The 27,640-nt window shown below is 54.2% G+C and overlaps 3 protein-coding genes across 11 annotated transcripts in view; 1 reads left to right on the top strand and 2 right to left on the bottom strand.

Annotated features, from left to right (window-relative positions):
- ANKS1A (ankyrin repeat and sterile alpha motif domain containing 1A) overlaps positions 1-2,162 on the bottom strand; it is a 74,177-nt gene extending 72,015 nt beyond the window's left edge. For all 7 annotated transcript variants that reach the window (XM_064399073.1, XM_064399064.1, XM_064399065.1 and 4 more), the window contains exon 1: positions 1,534-2,162. In XM_064399073.1, coding sequence (XP_064255143.1) covers positions 1,534-1,790 — 257 coding nt within the window. In that variant the 5' untranslated portion in view covers positions 1,791-2,162. The remainder of the gene's footprint in view (positions 1-1,533) is intronic.
- Positions 2,163-2,307: 145 nt separating this feature from the next.
- Positions 2,308-3,905, top strand: TAF11 (TATA-box binding protein associated factor 11). The gene is made up of 5 exons (XM_064399075.1): positions 2,308-2,541; positions 2,613-2,752; positions 2,822-2,909; positions 2,995-3,091; positions 3,519-3,905. Exons 1-5 carry the CDS (start codon positions 2,356-2,358, stop codon positions 3,647-3,649), a joined length of 642 nt encoding a protein of 213 aa, XP_064255145.1. The 5' UTR covers positions 2,308-2,355; the 3' UTR covers positions 3,650-3,905.
- Positions 3,906-4,067: 162 nt separating this feature from the next.
- BLTP3A (bridge-like lipid transfer protein family member 3A) lies at positions 4,068-27,640 on the bottom strand. 3 transcript variants are annotated; one of them, XM_064399061.1, is made up of 21 exons: positions 27,476-27,640; positions 17,385-17,547; positions 16,585-16,623; positions 16,056-16,147; positions 15,682-15,871; positions 15,415-15,555; positions 14,718-14,888; positions 14,022-14,199; positions 13,625-13,711; positions 13,329-13,493; positions 12,737-12,879; positions 11,858-11,999; positions 11,211-11,404; positions 9,438-10,975; positions 9,020-9,216; positions 8,422-8,573; positions 8,190-8,337; positions 7,061-7,302; positions 6,632-6,740; positions 6,163-6,278; positions 4,068-5,766 (listed from the first exon to the last, which is right to left on the bottom strand). In XM_064399061.1, the coding sequence occupies exons 1-21, from the start codon at positions 27,517-27,519 to the stop codon at positions 5,641-5,643; spliced, it is 4,377 nt and encodes a 1,458-aa protein (XP_064255131.1). In that variant the 5' UTR covers positions 27,520-27,640; the 3' UTR covers positions 4,068-5,640. The 3 variants fall into 3 exon arrangements, with proteins under 3 accessions (XP_064255131.1, XP_064255133.1, XP_064255132.1); XM_064399063.1 differs by lacking the exon at positions 27,476-27,640 and adding an exon at positions 23,499-23,542; XM_064399062.1 differs by lacking the exon at positions 27,476-27,640 and adding an exon at positions 18,127-18,173.

Below are 27,640 nucleotides of genomic sequence, written 5' to 3'. Positions count from 1 at the left end.
GCAAAATCCCACAGCAGAAAAGTTCCCATGTTCTGGTATTGGGAAAGGTGAGGCTTTCTCCACCCTAAAATTCACCCGTCTGTCCCTGCAGCCTGTCCCAGCCTGTCTCCTGCACCCTCTGGCCTCTCATCAAAACCTCGTCACAAGCTGGAGGAGCCAGAGCCCAACAGGAGGTGGGGAACACTCACAGAGCTCCCAGATGGCAGCAGGTGGCACACAGGACACGCTGCCATGCCCCACAACGTGCAGCCAGACCAGGAACTGCTCACAGGCACAAATCCCAGCCGTGCAGGGAGAAACAGGGGCTGGGACCCGGGCAGGGAAAGGGTCCAGAGCCAGCACAGGCACAGCCAACAGAGAACAGGGAATGCGAGTGACAGCTGTGACAGCAGCCTCCTCCACACGTGAGGAACAGTCACAGAGCCAAGGGGATGGCCTGGCTCGCCCTGGCACCGTGGGAATGCCCAGGGAAAGGCCCCAGAGTGCCCAGGTGCTGGGTCTGGTGCAGCTCACAGGGTGCTCAACTGCACCGACCCTCTGCACTGAGCTGAGCCCCCCGTGGGCACGTCCATGCCCCTCAAACGAGGGCTCAGACTGTTTAATGCATCAAAAGAGAAGAACAAAGCTCGACCCGAGGGGAGATTTGCGTTTCAGAAAGGCAAAGGTGTGCCCCAGGGCAGGGTGAGCTCTCGGGGCTTCTGCCAGCAGCACAACCTGCAGGCACCCAGCCGGGTTATGTGAGAGGAGAAACGGATCGAATCCGGCCAAAAAGGGGCAAGTCCCATCCTCTGAACAGCCGGGTTGTGCAGCAACAGCGTCACTCGGGCCCGGACACAAAGCTGGTTTGTACCCACCCCTCCCAGCACAAACCAGGAGCGCTCCCAAAGTCACCCGCGGCTCCAGCAGCGAGAGGTGATGCTAAAACACGGGGAAGAGGAAAAAACACCTAACAAAGGTCCGAGAGCTTCAAGCAGCCGATCCCACAGCGCGGGGCTGAGGGGGAGCCGACAGCCGGCAGGGCCCGGACAGCCCGTGTGACACCGGGAAAGGCGCACCGGGAAAGGCGCACCGGGAAAGGCAGCCCGGGAAAGGCGCACCGGGAAAGGCAGCCCGGGAAAGGCAGCCCGGGAAAGGCGCACCGGGAAAGGCGCACCGGGAAAGGCAGCCCGGAGACCCCGCACGGCGGGGAGCGGCCGCGGAGCCCTGGGGACGCTGCGGAGCCGGCAGAGCAGCGCCCGATGCCGGGGGCACCGGGCAGCAGCAGCGCGGGCACCGCCGGCTCCGGACAGCGCAACGGCGCTCCCTCCGCCGCGGGCACGGCAGCGCGGGCAGGGCTGCCCGGGACACCCCTCACACCGCACCGGGGAGCCCCGGCTCCAGAGCCCGGGCTCGCCCGCACCGCTTTGTGCCGCGGCGCCCCATGAGGGCAGGCAGCCCCTGCAGCCGCTCCCCCGAGCCCCGCGGCCCCTCCAGCCGCCCCCCTCAGCCCCCAGCCCCGCAGCCCCCGCCCCAGGCCGCCCCGGCCGCGCTCACCTGAGCAGGCTGGACAGCGGGTGCCCCACGCCGCCGCTCCCGCCGCCACCGCCGCCGCCTCCCCCCGCGGAGGAGCCGCCGCCGCCGCCGCCGGAGCCGCCGAAGCCGGAGCTGAGGCGCTTCCCCGAGAGCAGCTTCTCCACGGCCGGCAGGTTCCCGGTGCGCGCGGCCTCCAGCAGCTCCTGCTCCTTCCCCATGGCCGGCGCGGCCCGGCCCGGCCGCACAGCCACTTCCGGGGCGGGGCCGGGGCGGGGCATGGGCGGGGCCTGTGTGGGCGGTGCGAGGGGCGGGGTTTGCGCAGGCCCCGCCCCCGCTCCCTCAGCCGCGCTGGTTCTGGGCGGTTCTGCGGGGCTTTAACGAGCGGGGCCGCTCTGCGCCGTGTCCCGGCTCGGCCCGGGAGCGCGGAGGGCGGCTCACAGCGGGGATGGGCGGTCCGAGCGCGCAGGGCCCGGGGTGAGGCCCGCGCAGCGCCGCTGCCATGGCGACACGCCCGGCCCCGCGCGTCCCCTCGCGGCTCCCGTAGCGGTGCGTCATCAGGAGGCGCCGTTGGCATGGCGACATGCCCCGCCTCCATCGCGGCGCCCGTGGAGTGCGTCATTAGGCAGCGCGGCCGAGTCGCCGCTGCCATGGCAACAGGCACCGCCCTCCGGCAATTTTGTCATCAGGACGCGCCGCCGCATTCCGTTGCCATGACTACAGGCTCTACAGCCAGAGCGTCGCCGGTAATGTGCGTCATCACCATACGCCACGCCTGACCGTTCCCGTGGCGATAGGCCCCGCCCCCGCGGCGCCCGTCGCGTTTCGTCATCAGGAGGCGCCGCCATGGCGGACCCGGCCCGGGACGCGCTCGGTGCCGCCGCGCCGGAGCCGCCGCTCCCCGCCCGCTCCCCGCCCGGCCCCGGCCCCGGCCCGGCCGCGGGGGACGCGGCGGCAGAGGGAGCGGGGGACGGCGAGGCGGGGGAGGCCGGCGGCGGCGGCGAGCTGAAGGCGGAGGCGGCGGACGGGGAGGTGAGGCGGGGCCGGGCGCGGGGCCGGGCGCGGGGCCGGGCCCGCAGAGCGAGCGCTGCCCTCCCGCGCAGGCCAGGAGCGCGGACGGGGAGGCGGCGGACGCGGAGGAGGCGGCGCTGCAGGCGAGCGCGGCGCGCAAGGTGAAGCTGGAGCTGAAGGAGCGCAAGGAGAGGAAGCAGAAGGTGGACGAGGACGAGATCCAGAAGATGCAGTGAGTGCCCGCCGGTCCGGGATGCCCGGTGCCGCCGGTGCCCGGGGAACGAGCGCTGTGTGCCCGCAGGATCCTGGTCTCCTCCTTCTCCGAGGAGCAGCTGAACCGCTACGAGATGTACCGGCGCTCCGCCTTCCCCAAGGCCGCCATCAAACGGGTACGGGCGGGGCTGTGCCCCCGGGGGCCGGGGCGGGGCCGGGCCTGTCCCGAGCCTGTCCCGAGCCTGTCCCCGCCTGTCCCAGCTGATCCAGTCCATCACCGGCACCTCGGTGTCGCAGAACGTCGTCATCGCCATGTCGGGCATCTCCAAGGTGTTCGTGGGGGAGGTGGTGGAGGAAGGTGAGTGACGGGGAGGAGCCCGGCTGAGTTCCCTGCCCGGAGCAGCTTTCCAGGGCTCTCCCTTCCACCTTTTTGCTGCCACAGCCCCTCTGCTCCCCCCAGTGCCTGCCCTGTGCCCCAGCAGTGCAGGGTGAGGAGCTCAGGGGCTCCTTGACCTTAAACCTGCCCCAGTTTCCCTTTGTGGGAGCAGCTGCTGGGGGGTCTCAGCCCAGGGGCTCTGAGCTCAGCCCTGCCTGGCTCCATCTCCCCAGAAGCTTTTTGGGGCTCCTGGCAGGGAGGAGGAGCAGCTCCCCTCCTGCCCCCGAGCTGCAAACCCCAACCAACCACTCCCTGTCCCTTCCCAACTGCACCGAAGCAGCAGCAGGGGAGGGGCAGAGCTCAGCTGGGCCCTGCCACGCCCTCTCTGTCTGTCTGTCTGTCTGCCCAGCCCTGGACGTGTGTGAGAAGTGGGGCGAGCTGCCCCCCCTGCAGCCCAAGCACATGAGGGAGGCCGTCAGGAGGCTCAAGGCCCGGGGGCAAATCCCCAACTCCAAGTACAAAAAGATCATCTTCCACTGAGGGGCAGCGAGGTGAGCTGCCTCTGGGAGCTTCCCCCGTGGCCTCGGCCCCAGGGGCCCCTTGGGGGGCCTCAAGGATGTCCCTGCAGAGCCTGGGTGCACCCCCAGCCCAGCAGGAGAGGAGCAGCAGGGGCTGCAGAGCATTCCCTGCTGGCCCAGATGTGCAGCCTGTGCCCAGATGTGCTGCCTGTGCCCACACGTGTGGCTTTTTTTTTTTTTTTTTTGTACATTAAACTTATTCCTGTGTTCATAACCTGGCTGAGATCTGCTCCTTGTGTGACCCAAGGTGCTCCCAGAGCTGCTCCCAGCCTGGGGCTGGCACAGCTCAAGTCAGGGCTGTGCTTCCAAATCCAGGAGCTGCCCAAAAACCAGCAGTGCTGGGATGGAGGGGGAAGGAAAAGCAGGAGAAGAGATCCAAGCCTGGTTAATGAGTTTAATTCTGCTCCTGGTTCACAGAACCAATAAATGCATCAGTGGAAACAAACTGCAGCAGAGTTGCAATGCTGCCTAAAATTCAAATTCAATTCAGCCTTGCACATTCCCCCATCCCCTCCCAGGGAGCTGCTCCTGCCCCTGGGAGAGCTGCTGAGTGCTCTGCTGTGCCAGGCAGGGCTCCCTGGAACACTGCAAGAATCCTTGAACCAGAGGCTCCACAAAGTAAACTTTGATATTTACAACCTGGGGGGACCCAGGAGGTTTTGGGTGACACTCCTTTTTACTGGGCCTTCAAAGCAAAGGAAATGTTTGGATTCTTCCACAAAACCCACGGACTGAAGGTGCTGGAGCAGGAATTTGCTGTAAACAACCTGGCCCCAGCTGTGCCCAGCCTCAGTGGGAGGAGCTGTGGGACCCTGCAGGCTGGGCACACCCTTGGCATACCCTTCCCACACACAAAATGTCATGAAAATTCAAAAAAGCAGAAGAGGGAAACCTCCCATTTTCAAGCAATGAATGAAGAAAAAGCAGGAACGCCGTGGCATTCCACCTCAGGCAAGCAGTTCTCAGAGCTCCCCCGGGGAGAGGGAGCAGCACAAAGGTTTGGTGACACAAAATGCAGCAGTGCTCCCAGGGAGCTGCTCCAGTGGTTTCCTTTTGGGAGCAGGGCTGGCAGGTTCTGGGGTCCCATCCCCAGCAGCCCCTCAGCCCTGCTGAGATCCCACCCAGTGCTGGAAACCCCCAGCTCCTTCCTCAGCAGCCAGAGCTGCTCCTCCTCCTCCTCCCCACTGGGGAACTGGGGCACACAAAGCTCTGAGGACAAGGTGCACCCCAAAAAACACCCAGGGCATCACCTGAGACTGAACCAACCTCCCTCACCCTGTTCTTTCATAGTAAAAGTTTAAACAGTGCCTTGTAAGGAATTAACTCCTGCACCAATCAAGCCAAACATTGTGGGATAAAGTGGGAATGAAGTCTCATACGCTGCATCCACCTCTCCACAAGGAATTATGAAAAGGAAGGAATTTCTGGACTATCCCGACCCTGTTCTTGTGGGAATAGTGAGCTGTGTGCCCTCACTCCACAGTGGGAATGCCATCCCTGGTTCCAGTGACAGCAGCCCTGCTCTCCCAGCAGAGCCCTGCCCTTTCTGCCCCCGCTGTCCTGCACTGCCCAGGGGCTGAGGTGACCACCCTGCTCCTGCTGTGGGCCCTGGTGTGCAGAGCTGGGCAAGAACACAGCTAGGAAGGGTGAAAGGAGCAGAAACCCCAGCATGGAACATCTCCAGAAGTCACCACAAAAGCTGGAGGCTGAAAAACACCCAGAGATGAGGAGACATGGGGTGTGCCCCCCCAAATCTGACCTGGTGGTTGTGGGCTGGCCAGAGCAGAGCAAACTCCTCCTCACAGCTCCCATTTCCCTCAGCCAGGCCCCTCCCTCCCTCCCTCCCTGCCCAGTCTCTGCAGTCACAGCTGGTTCCAGTCCTGGGTTGGACCCGTTTGGCAGCGAAATGACCAAACCTGCCCTGCTGGTGCTGGTGGCCTGTCCCTGGCACTGTCAGAGCTGGAACAGGGGGTTGTACTTCCTGATCTCCTGCAGAAGACGAGCCTTGTCCATGTTGGCTTCTGCCAGGGCCAGTTTCAAGGTCTGGAGCTCCCTCTGCAGCTCTGGCACCTGCTTGAGCTGCAGGAGACAAGCAGAGAACAAGGCAGGAGCCTTCAAGGTACACAGTGAGCTGCCCAAGGAAAACCAAAGCAGGAGCTTCTGGGATCCATTACACAGTGACAGAACTTCTCTTTTTGGGAACCTCTCAACTGCTGCTTTTCCAACAAGGAACTGGACACAGTGGGGAAGATGGAGCCAACCAGAAAACAATCCCCAACCAGATTCTGAAAGGGGACAAGTGAGTTCATGCTGGGCAAGGTGCCCTCACTCCTTAGAACACTCATGGGAGGAGGCACAGGCTGCTCCTCGGGGCACTCCCTTCCTGCAGCTCACCACACCTGCCAGGACTGCAAACACACCAAGGCAAAAGAGAATTTCCAGCTCTCTGTTGTCCAGGCAGCAGCAGTGACTCACCTGCAGCCCACGTGCTCCTGCTGCTGGGGCTGGTGAGACAGACTCTGATGGGGCCTTCTGCTCCTCAGGGACTGACACAGGTTTTTCCTGTTTCACTGAGTCCTTCCCCTGGGAAGCTGGAAAGCAACAGAACCCACTCAGATGTGGACATTCACACAGCAGGGCTCTCAGAACAAAAAAATAATTAATGTATTTCCCCTTTTTTTTCCCTCTTGTTACGCAGGGAAATAAAATTCTCTTTTCCCCTTTAAAATGGAGGAACTAAAAGGTAATAATGGTGTTCTTAAGGAAACACCAGACATGAATTCTCACAGCAGGGAACAGAGGCAGGGACTGTCCCACATCAGGAAACACACACAGGGACTGCTCCTACCTCAGAGCCCATCCTTCCCAGCAGCATCCCTCACATCCCAGTGTCCACCAGCACAGCCTGGGGGTGCAGGGGACAATAAAAGCAGGAGTGACTCACCTGTGAGATAGAAGACACCGTCATCCCTGCGCCTCACCACGAGGTGATCCATTGCCAAGGTGATGGGGACAGGGCCAGGGGACGTGGGGTACACTGGGGGGCTGTCATCCTGGAGGAACATGAAGCAGAGAGGGGGTGAGCAGCTGTGACAGCTCTTGAAAGGATTTCCCTTGTCTGCAGTCTCAGGAGAACTGCCAGACTCACGGGGCTGAGGCCACCCTAGGGAAAGGCCTGGCTTTATGTACAGGGTGTACAGCTACACACTTCCCTTATGTTCCTTATTCATGCCTAGGTTTAGTTTTGCTTTTAGAAGCAAAACCAAGCAGTCTCAGGAGAAGAGAAGCTCTACAGAGGCCCCCAGCATTCCCACAGCATCCCTCCCCAAGTGCCACCCTGCAAGCGAGCTCCTCCCAGGGGGGAATCTCTCACCTTCAAGGTGATTTTGGCATCCACCACCTCTATCTCCATGGGGATGACCTCTGGGATGACTTCATCCTCCAGGAAGGGCGCCAGGCTGGCGAGGCAGGAGGTGCAGAGCTGGGTGCAGGGGCTGTGCAGCAGCAGCTGCAGGAAGCCGTTGCGCTGGGCCGGCCCCGACTGCAGGCGCAGGCACACCTCGGGCTGGGGCTGCCCAGGCCCCGCTGCCTTCTCCACACCCGCGTCCCCTGCAGCTGGGGCAGAGAGATCTCGCTGCACAACGGGGCCAGGGATCACACAGCAGTCAGAAAGGGCAGCGTGGAACGCCCATCTCAGCTGAGTGACCGTGGTCTGACATCACCCCTCACGTGAGAGAAATCCCAGTTTCGAAGGGCTAAGAGCTCACATCACTGAGCTGCATCATTTAAGGTCCCAGGCACATCCCTCTCTCACCACACTGTAAAACTGGCCCCTGTTTTGCATGGGCAGGACCCGGCCCAGTGCCCCACTCACTCTCCAGAGCTGCCACAACTCTGTCCCCCAGAACTGTCCCAGGTGCTCTCCAGAGTGCCCCAACTCTGCCTCCACAGCTGACCCACTGCCCTGGTTCACTCTCCAGAGCTGACCAGTCTTTCCTCATCCCTTGGCTCCACCGTGGCCACTGGAGGACTGGGAAAGGCAGGATCTACAGCCTGGGAACTGCTCACACTTCCACTTCAGGTTTGGAGCTGCTTTTGGTTTTGTTTGGTTACATTTTTTGGAGTGTTGGGGGGGACAGTTAATTGTTTTAAGTTTGGCTTGTTGGTTTTGTTTTTTTTTTTTAAATTCAAATTTAGGGGAAGTACTGTAGACCCAAAAGTATTTTTCTCAGATCAGGATTAACTTCATGGCTTCCCCAGACAGCTTTATTCACTTTTAATTAATTTCTGCATCCTCAGCAATTTAAAAACTCCCAATCAATGATTACAAGGCACCACAGAGTGACTATGTAGGCACTTGGGAAACATTTTTCAAATGCCAAATCTGAACCCTCACACTTGAGTTATGTTCAATCCTAACCACCCCAAACACTGAGGCCCCAGTTAATGGAATATTCCCTGAGGGAGGATGATATAAAAGTTCTAACAGTTCAGCATCTTACCCACGTAGCCACGCAGGAACTGCCACATGCCAACGTTGTTCAGCTGCTCTGGAACCACGTTCATCACTTGTAAAGCCACAGACAAATCATCTCCTTGTACCTCTATTGCACAGTTCACCTCATTCATCTTCAGCACGAGGACAGACACCTGAAACAGCCACCAAGAGCTCATTGGTTACAGCAAACACCTCCAGAGCCCCTCAGGGACAGAATCCCAGTGCCAGGCACTGACCAGCTGCAGACTGGGCTCTTCACTCTGGGACGTGGAGCTGTTCACCTCAGGGGACACTCCACCCTCGTCCTCTGCCACCAGGCTGCTTCTGCTGCCCGTGTCAGTGTGGGCCTGGGGAAGCTGCCCTGAAGAAAGGGGGTCCAGGCTGGGTTCTGAAATGGAAGTAACAACAACTCCATTGCATTTCTTTTTCTGGAAGTCCTGACATCAGCATCTGCCTGAACCTCTGGCCTCTCAGGAGATCCATCTCTCTCAAGCTTCTCAGATGTGCTTAAGCAACACAGGGTTGAAGTGAAAGATGTCCAGAGTACTCAGTATCCAACCAGCCCTTCCTAAATGCTCTGTACCACCCACCACCAGCACATCACAGCCCCTGCAGCCCTCAGGACACCACTGGGACCTGCAGGGTCACCCCACACTGATTTACCCTCCTCATCTCAAAGAACAGGCACCTACAAAAGCAGAAAGCAGAAAGAGACACTGTGAGGCAACTCACAGCAGCAGAAGTGATTCCACAGGAGCACAGGATGAGCTGCCTGGGGCACAAAGCATCACCCCTGTGAGAGGAGGGTGGGCACAGAAAAGCCAAGGGCTTTACCAGAGTCTGTGAGCATCACGAAGCCATCGCTGCCATCGCTGTCCACGGACAGCCCGTCCTCAGGGCCACTCCCATCCACGGATGTGGTGTCAAAGGAGTGCTGGGATGAGGTTCTCTTCATGGAGAAGAATCGCATCCGGCCGCTGCCCGCCCCGCCCGGGGTCACCGCTCCCTCCTCTGCCTTGGGCACAGAATCCCTACAGAAAACCCAAAAAACCAGGGATAAAGGCAGGCAGCTGAGCCTGCAGATGATCTGAGTGTTGGGCTGGTCACTGACCACTTGCAAGTCAGATTCAGTATCCTCAGAACAGCCCCAAGAGATGAACACTTAACCCATCTCCAGCCCAGACACAACAGACAGAAAGGGAGTGGAGGTTCTGTGTTCCCCTCCTGCAGCTCAGGAGCCTGCCCTGCTCACCTGGCCGGGGGCAGGGACAGCATCCTCTGCATGGTGGAGGTCATCTTGTCCCGGCTCAGGCTCAGGGCATCCTTGGTGAGGGACATGGCCTCCTTGGTGAGGTCCATGGTGGCGTGCAGAGCTTCCTTCGTGGCGTCCTTGGTGATGTGCAGGGCACTGGAGAGCTCCTCCTCGATGCTGCGCAGCGGGATCAGCTCTGCCTGGCCATTGAGGGCGACGCCTCTGCCCGAGGGCTGAGTGTCCGAGGCTGGGCTGGAAGGGAGAGCAGGGGGGCTCTGAGGGTGGCTGCTGCTCTCTGCTGGTCTTTCTGCAGCCAGGGCTTCCACAGCTTCGTGTGCTTCCTCTATCAAGCCTTTCTCCTCTGCGCCCTTACCGCGGGGAGCTGCGCCCAGGGCTCCGTCGCTCGCGGACCTCGGGAGCCTCTCCAGCTGGACACTGGCACCAGTGTCCTGGGTCCCACTGTCCTCTGGGAGCTCTGAGGTGCTGCCCAAGCCCTTCTCCGAACTGCTCTCTGATTTCAGCTCCTTCTCTTCAGCTGCCAGCCCCTCCTTGCTGTCGGAGGGTGAGAGCTCAGACTCGATCAGGCTGGTTGTGTCCGAGTCCAGGGACCTGGGCTCCAGGACAGACCCTGGAGCAGGGGCCATGAGCAGGGCCACCTCTGCACTGTGGAACATAACTCCCACACAAGCAGACATGGGATCTAAAGGAGACCCGGTCATTTCCTGGGTATCTTGGGCCAGCTGCTCCTGTAGTGCTTGCAGAACTTCCTTCATCCTGAGCAGCACCAAGTACTGGTAGTGGTTGAGCCGAACTTTGACGTGGACAGAGGAGGACATGAGCACGTGGATATCAGCAGAGGCTTCCAGCTCTTTACTGTCTACTCCATCATCAACTTCACAGTCAGATTCTCCCAAGACATCCATCGTGTCTGGAGCCTTATAGATATTCCTCAGATCCTGGTCAGTCTTTGATCTTTGACAAACACCGTGTTCTCTGGAAAGGTTCTCGTTCTTGGAGTGGTTGCTAAAGCTGGCAGAAGGCTTGATTTTCACCTCAGAGGTGGCCAGTTCCTGTCGTTTAGATATCTGAGCTTGCCCCCACCTCTTGGGCAGGCAGGCCCATATGGAAAGGGGAAAAGGGTCAATAAAGCTAAGGACTCTGCCCTTGGAGCTTTCAGCCCCCTCAAATCCCAGCGAGAGCTCACTGAAATTCACAGACCACAGATCCTCCGAGGCAGAGGTTTTGTGAGGCAGCTGGGGAAAGCCTGGGTGCTTCTGTGGCCTGTCATCCACGTGGTAGGCGTGGCGCAGGAACAGGGTGTGCAGGAGGCTGAACCTGTCCTGCCCCCGGGGGAACTGGGCATAGCTGGAGTGGAAGAACTGCGAGCCCGCGAATTTCCGGAAGAGGCTCTGCAGGTCCTGGCAGCTGCAGGAGGGAGCGTGGCGGGTGTTGGTGGCTGTCACCTCTGCCATGCAAACACACAGGGCCTGTGGCCGGTCCCGGTGCTCCGTGACTTTCTTATCCACGGGGATGCTGAGCTGCAGGGGGAAGAAAGGTGAGACAGGAATAGCAGAGGTTTATTCTGGATGAGAACTCCAGCACCAGCTTTACTGCCCACAGACCAAACAAAACCAACACAAGGGGCAGACAGAGCAAAGTCAGAGTTAGGCAGCAGGTTTGTCTCCCTGTTAAGGACTCCAGCCATGTCCTGGTCTCATGTTCCTTCCACAGAGAGAACACTGAAGAGTGGGAAAGGAAGGAGAAGAATGGTACCTTCAGCCTGAAGCCGTCCAGCCGGACGTCCACGTGCTCATCCCGCTTGCCTGAGTCCTCCAGCTTGTAGATGGCTTTGAACTGCTCCAGGCTGCGACACAGGTCCAGGCAGAAGAGGTTTATCCAGAGCACACTCGGTGTGTCCAGGGTGAGCATCAGGCCGTTCAGCTGCATGTACAGGTTTGGGCATGGAACTAGAAGGAAACACATTAATGATAGCAGGAAAGGCCCCTGGGTGCTGTGCAGCTCAGAGCAGAACCTGCACTGACAGCACCAATGCAGGGGCTTCACTACCTCTGGGAGACACATCTCAGAAGGAGAGCTGCTGTGGTGCACCCAGAGGAATGAGGTGACCCATTGGGACAGCACCCAGAGCTCCCCACAGCTCTGCTCCAGGGCTCCCAGTAAGGCTGAACCTCAGGAACTGGGCAAACAGCAGCTGCTGCAATTCCCTCCTGCAAGCACAACTTCCACATTGTGCACAAACTCCATCCCATCTTCCCACAGGCAAAAAAAAAAAAATAGGATGGCAAACATCAGAAAAATAAACAACAATGGACAGAGAATATCTAACAGGGGTAACACATCCAGACCATTGATGCTCTTTAAGAAACTTGTGAAAGAAGGTGCTAACCTTGATGTATTACCTGGAAAGTCCTGATTGTCTGGGAAGTAATATTCTGTGAATTCAATATGGATTGCAGAGACCTGGTCAGGGAGTTTGAAGATTTTTCTACTACAGGAAAGCAAGGTGGAGGGTTTCTTACTTTGCTGCCCCGCTGTAGAGACCTGAAAACAGAAGGAAATGCAGTGGTGCAGAACTCAGACTTGGCAAACCCAAGTGCCCCAGTGACCCCACAGTTGCCTGTATTCCATCTGCCTCATTTACACATCAAACATACACTGCTTTCAAGCAAAAACATAATTTTCTTCTACCTGCTGATATTGCCAACTCCTCTCCTTTGAGGGAATTTAGCTCTTTGTGTCTCTGTCAGTGCCAGTAAGAGCTGTGACAAGCAGAATTAGGTGACGTGAGCAAACAGAACAGAAATCTGTTACAGCTCTCTGCAAGATCACAGCACGTTGGCAAGTCCATCATAGTACCTGGTGCTCCAAAGAGCAAAACCAGCTCTTGGATGGACACAGGGCACATGGATGCAGGGCCTGATCCAGGGCAGAAACATGAGGTGAGACTTTCTCCTCCTTTGTCAAAAATCCTCACTGACTTCTCAAAGGCATGAAATGTTTTACACTGGGCCTGCCTAATGCTTGCTGTAAGCTTAGATAGGAACAAAGGGCAGGAACCTGTGGTTATACAGTTCCCTCTGAACATTAAAACTACCAGCAGTTTAAAAGGGTTTAGAGTTTTACAGACAACACCCTAACAGCATTCAGGCTCTCCTGGCAGCGTTTCGGATGTAGGATTTGCATGATTCTTTCAATCATATCTTGAATCACATACTGAACGCTATAATTTCCATTCTAGCAGTGCCATTGCCACGTGCAGGCAGTGCTGAGGTCCCTACCTGGTGCACATCCAGGTCATCCACCCTGACCAGCAGGCAGCTGGAGCGCAGCCGCTGCCAGGGCGGGTGCCGCAGCCGCGGGAGACTCGTGGGGGGAGCCCGGCCCTTCTCTGGGGGGCTCCTCTGGCCACTCTGGGGAGCCTCTGTGGGGACAGACAGGGTTTTAGTCACCTTCTTTGCACCACCAGTACCAACACCTCTGTGCTTACCGGGCAGAACTAATCCCCAGAATTAGAAATGGCTGAACACAGCTGGGCAGGAGAAGCACCCAGGACTTTTGAAGGAAGAACACTGTGAAAGGTGAGTCTGTTCTGTGGTGAGAGAACACATTCCTAACCAGGTCTTAAGTATGTAATTTCATCCTTGTATCTTATGGAGAAACCCAACAATAATCCACTGCAGCCTGTCCATCCTGGCTGCAGTGCTCTGCCAGCCACTTTCCTTTGCCATTATATTTATGATTTTTAGAGTGCTATGCATTCCTGCACCAACAAACCACCCTGCTCAGCTGGGGACAGGCAACTAAAGAATTTGCTGGATGGAGCAAAATTGGTACCACCTCCTGCTTCACTGTTTTTTCAAACACCTTTACCTGGTTTCTTTTTGAAAGGGGAAAGTGGAGTCCTGGCAAACACAGGGTCTGTTTCTTCATAAAACTTCTCCATCTTGCTTTGAAATTCACTGACCAACTTCTTTGCCCACTGTCCCCGAGTCTCCATTGCTTCACTGTACCTCACCCAATGCTTGCAGGCATCTCCTGCAGAAAAGCAAACATCCCAGCTTTAAAAATGCAGTTTCTTTCTTCTGGTCCAGCCTGCAATCATAGAAGAGTTCTTTAAACTCCTTTTTTATCCCCCTCCTCAGGTTGTGAGGCCACAGGCTCCCTACCTGCCCTGTGGAAAGGATAATAATCAAAAGCCATCCTCCTGAAGGTCAGCTGGATGGCACCACCCAGCATCCCATGCTTCAGAGCACCTGTGAGGAACAGAGCAGAGGAACCATGGTCAGCTCTGCAATCCAAGCCCTGACCCAGGAGAATCCAGAACCACCTTGTTCTGACTACCACCACAGCCAGGATTAGGGTCCTATCTTTAGGAATCTGCACCAAAACCTTGTCCTAGGCCAGGAGAAGGACACCTGAACCAACAGTTTATATGGTAAGAACCAGGCCTGGAAACTCAAATCCCAAACTACAAAACCCCAGTGCTTCCCAACCCTCTTCCAGCCACAAAATCACTGTCTCAGCTGCTGTCCTTCCCTGTGCTGCTGTTTCCCTGCTCCTGACCTGCCTCCCGGGCGTGGCTGTCGTCACAGATGTGCAGGTCCAGGCGGGAGATGAGCAGGTGGTAGGAGGATTCCTTCATGTCGTGCTTGTCAAAGTACTGCCCGATGCTGCTGGCGTTGGGGCTGGCTCCAAAGGGCTGAGCCCACGACTGCTGGGCACTGGGAGCAGGGGGGGTGGTCTGTGGGAGGGGGACAGGCTCAGTGAGATCTCAGAGAGAGGGAAAACACAGAGGTTATAATGGCAATTCATCAACTCATGCAAATCTTCCAGCCTCTAAGGCATGGGGTTATAGGATTGAATTGGGGTTCCCAGGATCTGGATCCTCTCCGGTGCTCCCACCTTTGTCTGTGGCTCTGCCAGCTGCATGCACTTATCTTGGAAGATGTTTTAAGATTCCTGGGAAAAATGGGGCCAAGTATTCCCCATCCCTCCTGTGCAACCTCACTGCACTACATGTGCATCCCTGCTTCCATGGAGCTTCCAACTCCAGCAGAAATGTTCCTCTTCCCTCATCCTTGACTTGGAAAATGTATTTTATTGGCAATGAATCCCACTCATTTGGTCACCTCACGACCCCACAGCCCACATGACACTGACCTGAGTTCCCACCAAGGAAAATGCTGTGAATATGGGCCAGATGCCACACAAACAGAAACTGCCCTTTTCCCTGGCAGACCAACTTCCAAACTCACCCACCTGTACAGACTCTGGTGCCAAGCTTTTCCTCTGCTGAGCAGATTTCTCCATGGCTTCACTCAGAGACTCAGCATATTTCATCATTGCTTTCAGCTGAGAGTCTGTCAGCACCCAGAGCAGGTCATCCAGCAGAAACATCAGCTTGGAGGCCACCACGTTGCAATCTTTGGTCTGAAATAGAAAGGAGTTAGGGACTTCAAAAATTGCCCCCACAGACAGAGGCAGAAAGAAGGGAGACTGCTGTGAAACTCCTCTGAGGGATGTTATCTGGTGCATATCCACAGCACCTCCTCTCAGATGGATAGCAGTCAAAGCCACCTCCTCTTTAAGAGACAAATTGCTCAAATTGCTCACTGCTTAATTAATTTTTTTTTTAAATCATCACATTTCCACTGACAGCTAAAAATCAGGCTGCCAGGCTTTCAGCTCCCAGTAAGGAGATGACAGCTCTCCTTAGGATGTTCAAACAGATTGAAAAACTCACTCCATCCACAAGATCCTCCCCTGGGAAAGAAACTGCTTTGACATTTGGTAAGAACACAGCTGTCTCTCACAGAAAACATGGAGAGATACAAGAGTTTGGGCTCAACATTTCTATAGGGAGAGAAGGGCTGTTGAGGACTGTGGGAGGAAATACTCATCATCTCTGCACCAGGCAGTGAGACCACATCCTGCAAAGCATGGAGAAAGCTCTCACCCTTCTCTTGAGAGAGATCTGGATCCTCCCCTGGTTGGTGATGAGTCTCAGAGGAGTGGTGACAGGATCCTGATCCCCATTCTCCGTGGCATCTGCCTCTATCCGCAGGGTCTGCCAGGTGAGCTCCTTGAACGTCAGAACCTGCCCAGGAGGAGAAAAACAGGAAAATGCTGGGATTTTCACAACTTCAAGAATTTAAAAAAAAAAAACCAAAACACTCAGAAGACAAGAAATGAAACAAGGAAAAGTCATTCATCAAAGCCTCACCTCTCCCCTCTGCGGGTCCGTGATGCGGGTGAGGCGCAGGTCACTCTGCTGCCAGTTGGGGTTGACACTGTAGCCCTGGAGCTGCCACAGCTCAAAAGAAGCATGAAAGGCCTTGGAGTGAATCTTGATGGTGATGGAATTGACAACAATAAACATCCCCTCCACGACCTTCTCAGCAAAGCCATATTCACTGCAAAGAGAAGATCCCCCATGTCATGACGAGAGGCCTGGCAGAGGTGAGGCTCACACAGAGAGGTTTATAAGCAACACCAAAAGCACCTAAACCGAGAGCAGGGAGGCCAGGGGTGAATCAAGAACAGCAGCTCACACCCCAGCAGGAGGGCAGGGAGAAGCTGCAGGGCTCGGGGTCTGACCTCTGTCCAGCAGCAAGGGCGATGGGGGACTGTCCATTGGGCGGCCGAGGCTCCTCACACGTCCTCATCTCCACCTCCACCTTGTCCAGGTACTGCAGACACAACGTGGGAGCCATGAACACCACACCAAGCCTCAAGCCCTGGGGGGAGATTCCAGGCCAGGGACAACCAGCTCTGGAGACTCCAAGAGTCTCATGTGTTAAAGCTCTCACACCATCAGGGTCAGTGGGTAACCTGAAACCCCAAGAGTGGGAAAACAACCAACAAAAAACAGGCACAGGGTGGCCCTGGACTTCCCTGGGAGCTCATCTGGCTCCATCCTGCAGTGAAATGAGGGACTCACAGGAGGGTACTCATGGCCCTATGTGCTAAGGGCCTGGAGGATTCAGGTCCCAAGAAAAATTGAGCACTTGATGGTTTCACTCTCCAGAATTTTTCTCAAGCAGAAAAGATTAAAAAGAGTGAGGAAGAAAAAGAAGAAAAGAAGAAGGGAGAAAGGAAGGAAAGAAGACAAGAGAGGCAACATTACCAGGCAGATTGGGTGTGTTTTCAGCTTTGTCCACTGGATCTGAAACAATAAAGTTGAGGTTATCAGAGCGCTCTTTGCATTGGAAAATTTCAGAATTTGCAGGAAAACTTCTCAGCCCAAACTCTGAGCCCCATTTCTCTGAGAAATGTCTGCAATGTCTCATTGTATCCAGGTCAGACAAGACACAGAGAAAGGAAAAGACATTCCAGACACCAGATCTACAAACCTAGCTGAGCTTTTGGATCTCACATATCATCAGGAGTAATAGATATTCTGCAGGTCAAATTCTGCTGTGGGGAACATTGCTGGCCTTTAAGAGTTTACAACTAACTGCTGCTGTTACTGGAAGTCACACAACTCTTTTGAAGACTGTGCACAAACCAAAGAGCTCCATTTTATTTTCATACAGCAACGTTCACTCTGCAGTTCTTGTAGGAGGGAGAACAAATGTTTGTTACTAAACCGAGCAGATCTGACTCTAAAAACAGAGCACATCAGATGAGTAAGACAGGCTCACTTTTACTGTCACTTGGCAGAACAGAATCATATTTCTTTTATAGAAAGTCTCTTTGATGTCCTTAAAACTTCTGAGTTCATGTAATGCAACAGTGGTTAGTACCATATGCAATGAAACAACCTGACAGCTTATAACAAGTAAAAAACCACTTTTTTTTCCTCTAAAAAGCACAAGGAGGAAGAATTTGTAAGAGCTCAGTGTGCAAAGTGCAAGTCGATGCACAACCACAGCAATTCTGCCTGTAAATGGATAACTTCATCCATTTGAAGTTGTTTCTGCTCACCCTGATGGAGGCCTTGTTGCAGTAGACCCGGGTGATGGCGAGCCAGGTGGGCAGCTCCAGAACATTCTGCAGCACCTCCTCATCCAGCTCCAGGTTGGTCAGCTGCCCCTGGCCCTTCAGCGTGCTCAGGTTGATTTTGTCTGGAGAGAGATTCTTGGTAAACCTTCAAGGGGAGAAAGAGGAAACTCACAAACAGCTCCCAGCAATCTGATGAGACTGCAGGAGCATTTCAGACCTATTTTAATACCAGAGTTTGTTTGCTGTTTTGTTAAATCTTTTCTGACATTTTTAAACCCAAGGCAAGTTGGTCGCTCCAGAAAAATAAACATTTCTACACTTTGACATTTGGAGGAATTTTTTTTTTTTTGTTTTAAACTAAATTCAGGTTTGAGAAACTGAAAATTTCCTTCTAAAGCTCTGGATCCTATAAACCTGCAAAACTGCCCTAGGACAAAACCAAAGAAAACCAAAGCCAAACTGCAAGAGCTCAGCAGTTTTACTGCCCCCAGAATTGCCGTGTCAGCGGTGGAAAGTTTAATTCTCTAGATTCTTTTCACCCAGGAAAGCAAAAGATCATTAATGAATGACTTTTGTGGCTGTCTCTGCTTAACACCAGCACTGCAGCCCAGCCTGCTCTCTGGTCAGCAGGGCCAAACAGCAGCTCCCCTCCCAGACACTGCCCAGCTCCCTCCTCTGTTTTCTCTGCTTGAAATTCCTCCTCCCCAGGGCTGCCAGTGTTCACCTCCCCTGGGTGCAGCCCTTCACATCCCTCATGTGCCTGAGATTTCAGTGTCATGGATGAAAGACTTGCAGCAGGACTGCTTGAGAGCAAAGGATCCAGGTGGGAAAGCCTCGGCCTTGATTAAAACCAGAGTGGCCCCTAAGGAGCCAGAGGAGCCAGTTCAGAGGGCAGCAGGTCACAGAGGCTGTACAAGTGTCACCAACACTTCTCCATGCCACAGAACCCCTCTGTGGCAGCAAAACCCCTCCTGTCTCCATCAAACCCCTCTCCAGTGCAGGAGCTGCCTCCATGGGAGCAGGGGGCTGCATTCCAACATCCCTGGATTCAGACTTGAGGAGTTCCTGCCAGACAACTTTCCCACCACTGAATCCAGGGCTTATTTCAACATTCCTCCATGCCAATGCTAATTCTCATTCTGCACAGTGGTCCAGAGGGCGGGATGGAAAGAAAGCCCCTATTGTCAGCCTAAGCAGGAGCAGCTCCCAGCCACGCTCTGCCCTGCACCCACCGTGGGGACAGGCACAAGGGGCTCCTGCAGCTCCTGTGCTCTGGGAGAGGCACGAGGGGCTCCTGCAGCAGCCACAGCCCCAGGAGGAGAGGGCAGCCAGAGCCACAGTGCCAGCATGCAGCTGCTGCAGCCACTGAGGGAGCTCAGGGTGCAGCACCAACCTGGCTGAGGCACTGCAGCAGCAGCTGAGCCATCAGCCCAGGGCTTCCAGGGGCAAAAGGGCCTTTCCAGACATTTTGCTGGAAGAGAAAGCCTGACAGATGTGTTGAGATGCTGGTGTCAGCCCTGTGCTGTTGATGTAGCAGTGCTGGAAGGGGAGCACACAGCTGTGAGTTTGCTCTCCCCCTGCAGACAGCTCCTGTCCCTGCTGTCCCCTCCCTGCCCTGAGCCAGCTCACACCAAGCTGGCACCACCTGCCAGGCTGCACATTCCCTCCAAACTCATCACTCCCTCTACCCAAAGGCTTCTTGTTTGAACACGCCCAGGGAGGTGGCTGAGGTTCACCTGGCTTCTCAGCATCAGCACCAAGAAAATGAAAACTGCAGAGTGTGTTCCAACAGCTGCTCCACTGGCAGGGAGCACTGGGAATTCACATGATTTGGGCTGGAGTCCTGCTGTGAGCACCCACAAACCCAGACACGGCTGAAAATTAGAGCAAACACCTGCAGAGGCAATCCAGGGGCACCCTTGTGTTGTGTCAAAGCAGCTCTGCTGAAAGCTGATGTCACCGTGTCTGCCTGGGATTGGATGCCAAGAATAAACCAAACACAGCATGGACAGGTAGGTAATACCCAGCACTAAAGCTCAAAAGCTGGCGTGGGCAGGGATCAGCTCCCACTGGCTGAGCTTTCTCACACCTGCACTGAAGGATCATCCCTGGGCTGGGAGCCTCATCCCAGGATAAGAGTGCTCAGAGGGGAAGCTGCTTTCAGCTGCTAATGCAGAGGAAAAGTACAAGTGTTGCCTATAATTCTATACTGTCAAGTTTCTAAACAGAGGGAATGATGCTTAAGCTTTTTATATATTTTTCATCCATTTGTAGTTTTGTAGATTGCTAATGCCTGGCTATAGCTCCAGTAGTTTTCCTACCCTTCTCCCCTAGATTTTAGGACAATAAGCTGACCTTCTAAACACATTCCTGAAATATTGTTTAGTCTTATTCCAAGGAGGGGTCCTAAAATAAGGCATAATCAGAAGTGGGGTAGAGAACCCCTTGGACCAATTCCAAGGGGCTGACCCAGGAATAGGTTACTGGGGCAACTGAATCTCCTCTAGGATGTACCTCTTAAGATATCCTAATTAATTAACATTATAAAATGTAGAAATTAAGTTCTGGGTGTTCCCATCACCACCACGACACCTGGAAGCTTCCAAATAAAGGTCTGCTTTTTACTTTACTATTCTAATACAAGGGTTTTTTTCCTTTTGATTATAGGCAACACAAGCACATGTCTGAACCAGGGCATCACTTTCCTTCAGAGTGTAGGTATCAAAAACACCAGCACACTGTGGAAGAACCAAAGCTGTGAAACAGGACACAGTCTAGAGTGAGGTATGAAACTTGATCCAGCCAAACCAGGCAACTCTTTATCACCATCTGCAGGGAAAGGCTGCAGAGATCCTGCTGAGCAGGCACCAAACCCACCTCCAGTGCTACCAGGCTCCATTAAAGAATCCTTTCATGAGGCATTCCATGCACCAAAATGTGCCATTCCATCCCCAAAGCAGAGCTTACAGACCCCACCCATGATGGGACAACAGAAGGGAGACTCTGAAAAATAAATCTCAAATGGAAACAGATTCTCTTTTAAACCAGGGCCCAAATTTCTCAGGGTATGTTGCCCACTGTCAGCCCCTGCTTTCAGCTGCTGCCCTGTACAGGAATCCCAGACCTTCCATGGAATAACCTCCTCACTTGAGCCACTTCCCCAGCCACATGTCACACAGGGCTCACAGGTGAGAGTTCCTGAGAACACAGAGCCCACAGGTGCCAGTCTCTGCTGCCTGAGAAGAGCTGCTTTGGTCAGTGCCAGGGAGGGAAAGCAGAACGTGGCAGATGTATGCTGGCAGGCTCTCTCCATTCACACTCACCCACAGCAATGGCCTTGGCAGCAGGGGCTGCTGGCTTAGGGAAACCTGAATGAAAATGGTGGCTATTGGGACAACTGACACCACAGGATATTTGCACGTTTTTATTTCATCTTTTTTTTCCCAGATTCATCAGAAGTCAAGCAGAGCTGAGCCAGTAAACTCACAGGGCAGCACTCCTTTTGAGCCTGCTGGGATTACTCTGACAAAAGTCAACCCTGAAAATCTATTTGCTCAATCATCAGCTTGACTATGTATCAAAACATGATGTCACTACTGAAAACAACTGCCCAGTTCCTCAGCCTGCATATCCAGAGGCCACAAACTCACTGACTGCAAGAGGAATTTGGGTAAATCTGACCGCTGGCCCAAAGCCAGGCTAGAATCATAAATAAATTTATGTTCACATTTGTAGCTGTCTCGCCACACTGTCTCCAACTGAGCAAATGAATGGACAGATAATGTCAGAAGACATCTGAAATCATAAAACTTCTCCTCAGATCCCTGTCTCATTACCCTGCTGCCACATGGATCAGGAACCTTCCTCTCAAATACTCATTTTCTGCCTCAGCCTCCTCCCTGCAGTCCTGCAGCCATCACTGGCTCTTGTACACAGCCACCACCCCCAGTTCCACACGAGCATTTCTATTAATACCTTTGTCACTATGGCTATTTTATGGGGGAACTAATTAGCTGTACATCAGTGACCTTGATTTTGCTTAATGACAAGCAAAAATCTCTTGGCAGAAGGAAGTGCATGGCTTGTGACACCAGCCACAGCTGCAGGGAGCAGCTGGAAAGTCCCTCCAAACACAGGTAAGGCAGAAAGGAGGAACTGATCAGCTCAGTGGGAAACCAGCCCAGGAACCACTGGGGGTTTTGCCTCCACAAGGGTCACAGCAAGGGAAGAGATGAGGATTTTCTGCTTTGATTTGGAATAAAAATATGTAATTTAATCAATTATGACAGGAATTGGACACTGGGAAAAAAACCCCAACAACTGTATTGTAACCAACACAGATTTGCTCCTTCCCAAAAATCTTTTCAAGTGTTGCCTGGTCTGGTTTTGGACAGGGCATTTAGTGGGATTTCCATCTTCCTTGGGAATATCTTCTACAACCCAAAAATCTCTGTGATGTGACATTTCACCTCAAATTATAACCTCTTATCTCAGAAGCCATATAGCATGTTTACTAGAACAAAAGGTTCATGACTGCTAAAAGGAAAGGTCAGTGAGTTTCCAAATCAGGGCTGCTCTCAAGGAAGGCAGCAGCAGAAGCTTTAAGTGCAGCACACATGACTGAGGATGAACTTAAAAATAATTTTGGAGGAAATAAAACTGGGCAAGTGATCAAAACTTCTGTAAAAAGGGAAAAAATAGCTGCTCAAAGACACACAGGAAGAACTAAAAGCTTTTTCAGGAAGAAAAGCCATTTTACCTCCTCGAATTTTTAGTGTCAGCAGAGACCACTCTGTCTGAGTGGGCACAGAGCTGCTCTGCAGACTTGCACAGGAGGAAGAAAAACTCGCTGAATTAGCAGAGGATGGGACTAATTATTGCAGCATGAGATGGAGCTGGTATCACACCCTCTTAGCACAAAGCCATTTAGAGTTTAAGGGAATCCCATCAACACCAAACTGCCCAATTGTTAAGAAGACAGGAAGCAGCACATTTATCATCATCTCATCTCCTGTGCACAGCTCTGAGCACCCCAGATATCCTGGGAGGGAGTAGCTCCTTCCCAAGTGGACAGTGGGCTGAGAAATTCACCCTGCTTGGGTTACAGGGCAAACAGTTTCCACGTAAGGAGGTGCCAGCCCGTCCCACGCTCCTTATCAGGGTGGATTCAGGCACATCTGGTGTCCCTGCTGGTGGCTTTCCATTATCAGCTTTCTGTTTTTCCAGGCTTCAACTGCACCGAATGAAAGGCTGGGCCTCTCAGCCAAACTCAAAACATCCTGATAAGTCATCAGCTGTCTTGGCTCTGTGTTACCTCCTGCAACACAACGAGGCTAAGGGAAGGCTTGAGAATTCAATTCAGAGTTAAATTTGCAGGGAGAAAAATCAGCATTTCCAAGGAGATCAGACAGAACCATGACACAGAGCAGAATTCCAGCTCACTCCTCCCCAAGGCTGCAGCCTCCCTTGGCACCAAGGACACTTTCTTGTCTCAACAAATATTTCTCTAGAGCATTCTGAACGCTGAGACACCTTGCTTCACACCCACCAGCACCTCGGTGGGTACAGGGAGCCCTGGAAAGCAAACCAGGAACTCAGCTGAGAGGAGAGGCTGGGTCTCTGCCAGGGGCTGAACTCCACCTTCCCTTTGCTATTTCCAGCTCCTCGCCTGGACACTCAGTAAAGTTTAAATGCCAGCTGCCCCATGCTCTCAACAAATCCAGAATGCAAACTCTCAGCACTTGCCAGGGAATTTCCCAAACATAATCCTCAAGCAAATAACAGAAGAAAGAAAACTAGGAAGAAATAAATTCAAGCACTAGTCCAAAGCTCCACTTCTTCATCCTGCAATCATTTTAGTCTCCTGTGTGCAGAAACAAACAGGTTGTTACCTAATTCTGACTCAACTGAGCACTCTAGGGGAGGCAAGGGCTCGGGGAGTCCAGGAGAAATAAGAAAGAAGAGTCCCCTTCCATCAGTGAGGCTGAAGGACTCTGCAGAGGTTCCACAGGGTCAGTGCAGGGCTCTGCAAGCCCAGAGCTGCACTGAAGGAGCTCGGGCCACATTTTCCTCCTGAGCTACTCAAGTGTAATTTACCTCTGCTGCAACAAGAGTCTATTCAGCATTCCAGAAATGGCACACACGTGTCTGGAGCCAAGGAGAAGTGGTTAGAAACACTTTGCACCCAGCAGCTCCATAAAACTGATCACTTGGTTCTCCTAACAAAGTGCAGCACAGCTACCATAGCTTTGCAAGGGAAGACTTCAGACTCTGTGAAGGGAAAATGCCACATCCTGTCTGTGCTCACTCCTTTTCCTACCCTGTCTTGAACAAAGAAGAGACAGATCCATGTTACTTTACCCATAATAGCTTGGGGTTCTGCCTTGCCATCAATAAATACATTATATTAAAAATGTTAAGAGTAAAAGAAGCCATCAAAATGTATTGGGAAAACAAGATTATTTCCAAATTGAAACATTGAGTAAAGTGTTTACATCTAGCCTTACATGCTTTGCTGGGCACAGAGACAAGCTTATCACCAGGGGGTTGGTGCTGCACCAGCAGCAGCTGCTGGGACCTGGCAGAGCTCCTTCCTCATAAACTGCCTCATAAAGTCCAGCCACAAACTGCTGCATGCTCTGGATCCACCCTGGGCACGGGGCACCAAAGGAACCATCACCTGCAGGAAGAGCACGTGCTGTGCAGACGGAAAAGTAACAGTTTCTATCAGCCTTAAACACTCCGAGCTCTGTGGTTTCATGTACTTCCCACTGCTGCAACAGCTATTTTAGGCAAATGGTCATCACAGGAATTTCCCTGACCCCTGAAGGAGGATATTAAAACAGCTAAAGCCAGAATTGCAAAGCTGGTCAGAGGTGTTGCTGCCTAAATCACCTGAGATTCTGCAGCTTCCTCAGGCCATTCCCAGATGCAGTTTCTCTGCTTTCCTCCTTACCCACCATGCTCACTAAATTGCTTCCAGGTAATTTATAACCAAGGTCAGGAAACTGGGAGAAGCCTGGAGGGTTGGTAGTAAGCAAATCTCTTTTATTGGTGGTAGCTTTTCCTGCCTCTGAGGGTGTCCCACAGCCCTGAGGAGCTGCATGTGCCATGCTGTGACTGCAGCAAGGGCACAGCTGCAGCGCAGTGCTCGAGCACGCAGCGATGCTGCAAAACACTTCAGGGCAAGGGAGAGGCAAACAGAGCAGGGATTCAGGGTCTGTTCTCTCACAGCAGCGCCCAGACTGCAGCATTTGGGTGAGAAATCCAAGCTGAGGGGGGAAAGCATTCTTTAGACTCAGGGAATTCCCCACACTCCTGTGCTGGGCAAAGGCAGAGCTGGCGACATGGCCTGACTTGCCTGGTGCAAGCCACAGAGCCCATTCCAATGATTCCTGAATGGCACAGAACAAATCCCATCTTCTTGTTCACTCCTCTCTCATGTCTCCTCTGCTCCCTTTTCACCCTGCTCTCAGAGGTTCCCAAAGTTATTCCTCAGCTGCAGTTCCCTGTCACAGTAAGACACATTTGTGCTCTCCTTCTGCTGTGTTCAGACCTGCCCCCAAACCCCAGTCCAGCTGCTCCTCTGCTGACACCAGCTTTTATTTCTTCCCAGCAGGACTGCACGTTGCATTTCCTCTGGAAGCCATGTCTGGTGTGCCTGTTACTCCACAAGCTCACAGGCTTCAACACGTGTCCCACAAGAAAACGTCACAAAGCAGCTGTTATAGGCAGCAGGGGATAAACCTCTCCAAGGAAATTAAATAAAAGCCATTTTGGCAAGGATTCCCACTGCAGTGCTGAGAACTCAAATCCCAAAGTGGCACACGAAGTTGAGGCAGTTGGGCTCGTGGATAAACAGGGCCTTTGTCACACCCTGAGAACACGGATCTGCCGCGGCTACGCCAGCACTGCCTGAAACAAAAACACACAACGAGAAGGAGCTCCTTTCAAAGAAGGCCAGGAAGAGGTAAAGGCAGCTCATTGATTTTATTTTAAAGCATTGGATGTGCTTCCATGGGTAATTACAGGCTGGGGGAGCCCCTGATGCTGGGCTCCAAACACTCCCCAGCCCTGTGCCTGCTTGGAAGCAGCAAGCACTGAAACCACCTAATCTGTTTGCTTTTCCAAGCTAAATATAGGACAAAGGAGTGAAAGGCACAGATGGCGAAAGCTCTGCAAGTTTTTAGGTTCTCCTGCTCTAGGAATTGAAGCTGCTGAAGCACAACACAAGGCTGAGCCTTCTCAAATACCTTCACAAGCCCAGCTGCAGCGATCCCTGCTGTGACCCGGTCACTCACGTGAGGTGGGATCACAGGAACAGTCAGGTGAAACACCTCATCCACATTTCCCTGCTCCAGCTGCCTCTCCTGACCGCTTTCCTGCAAATTTCCACATGGAAGAGGGACAAAACCACACCCCCCGTGCAGAAAGGACCCCGAGTGGAGACACAACAAAAAGAGTAAGGGATTATTTCATATGCAAATGTGAGCAGAATATAAAGGCAGATTAATGATTCAGTAGCAAAATTCTTCCAGGCAAACGAGCGTGGCTGAAAGAAAACCCAAAGGGAGGGTGAGGATGAGGTATTTGGAGGAAACAAAAGTGAAACGAAAAATAATTAATCTTTTTTATACACCATTAAACTGGGTTCAAATTGCATTTCTGCAAAGATCCACAATCCTTGTTCAAGTGAGGGGCAGAATCGGATCAATTACCCAAACAATAAAGTCCAGCTAGCAGGAAAACAGGCAGAGATGCTGAATGTTTTGGGACTTCTTGTTCTCCTTGGAACCGCCCAAAGGATACACAGGTGAACATTAAGAACTGGCCCAATCAGAGGGGAAAAGGGGCACTTTGGGCAGGAATATGCTGTAGCAGTGGTAAGGACAGACTGATATACAAAATTAAGCAAAAGCACCAGCAACACTGTATTTATGTAAAGAAAGAGAGCTGTCCATGAGAACAACACCCACAGGAACAGCACCCAGGATAGAGCCCAGCTCTGCTTTACCTTCTATCAAGAACTGCTCTCACCCCCCTCCCTCTGCTACAAAATACTACAATGCATCCTTACAGGCTGGATCTGTACTGACTGCAACACACCTGTGTGAGGTGAAGGAGGCAGAAAGCTTGGGATGTCAGAAATCCATTGAGAGCAGCACCCAGAGCAGCTCCATCACCCCTCCTTTGGGACAGAGCATGGAGCCATCGGTGACCCCAGGACAGACCCCGCACTGTGCGGTGTGCGGGGATGGTCTGGGGCTCGCACACCCCCAGGACCCACCTCAGAGGGCTGGGATTTGTGTGTGACACCAGCACTGAGCCCACACGGGTCACTTCAGCCCCCTCGCCGCGCACCTGAGCGTGTCCAGCAGCGGGGATGGCAGGAGCTGCTCAGAGAGCAGAGGACAAGCTCTGTGCGGGGCTGTGGCCTCACGGGCACGGCACCTTTCTGCTCACACTCCTGTGATCCCACAGCGATGCAGAGCGAGGTGGTGCCCGCAGCCATGAGATAACACGGGCAGCTCTTTCCTCGCCGTGAGGGAAACTGAGGCACCGCTATGTGCCCAGGGCCCGCCGCCGCATTTCCCGGCAGAGCCTCACGCCGGCAGCACCCGCTCTTCCCCAACGCCCCTCGCACGAACTTCACGGAAAATGACGGAATAGAATGGCAACACCCCGCCAGAGCTCGCGTTCCCCTCTCGCCTGCCGAGCTTCCCCTGCCGCCGCCCAGGGCCGGCACCGCCGGGCCGCGCTCGCCACCGGCACCGGGCAAAGCCGGGCTCCGACCCGTGAGGGGCGGCAGGGCCACTCCGGGCAGGCTGGGCCCGCTGCCCCCCGACAGCACAGTGCCCACGGCCCCGGACAGCCCCTGACCCTCGGACAGCCCCTGACCCTCGGACAGCCCCTCCGGCCCGGGCTCCGCAGCCCGAACGGGCCTCAGCCCGCCGGGCCCGGCAGCTCCGCACCGGCCCCAAACCCCCCGGCCCGGCCGCTCGCCCCCCGCGAGGAAGATGAGGAGAATGAGCAGGATGAAGAGGAGAAGGAGGATGAGGAGGGGGAAGCCTCACCGGGAGAGGTGCTTCAGGATCTGCTTCTTGATGATGCCCGCCATGCCGGGCCGGCGGGTCAGGCCCGCGGGCGGCGGGACCCCATCGCGCACCGCCCGCCCCGGGCCGGCCCCTTCCCCTTCCCGCACCGCCCGTCCCTGTCCGCACCGCCCCGGGCCGGCCCCT

Source organism: Passer domesticus, chromosome 25 (assembly GCF_036417665.1).
Source record: "Passer domesticus isolate bPasDom1 chromosome 25, bPasDom1.hap1, whole genome shotgun sequence".
In the NCBI taxonomy this organism is placed as follows: Eukaryota; Metazoa; Chordata; class Aves; order Passeriformes; family Passeridae; genus Passer; species Passer domesticus.
Note: the sequence above shows the minus strand (reverse complement) of the source record. Positions and strands in the feature narration are given on the sequence as shown.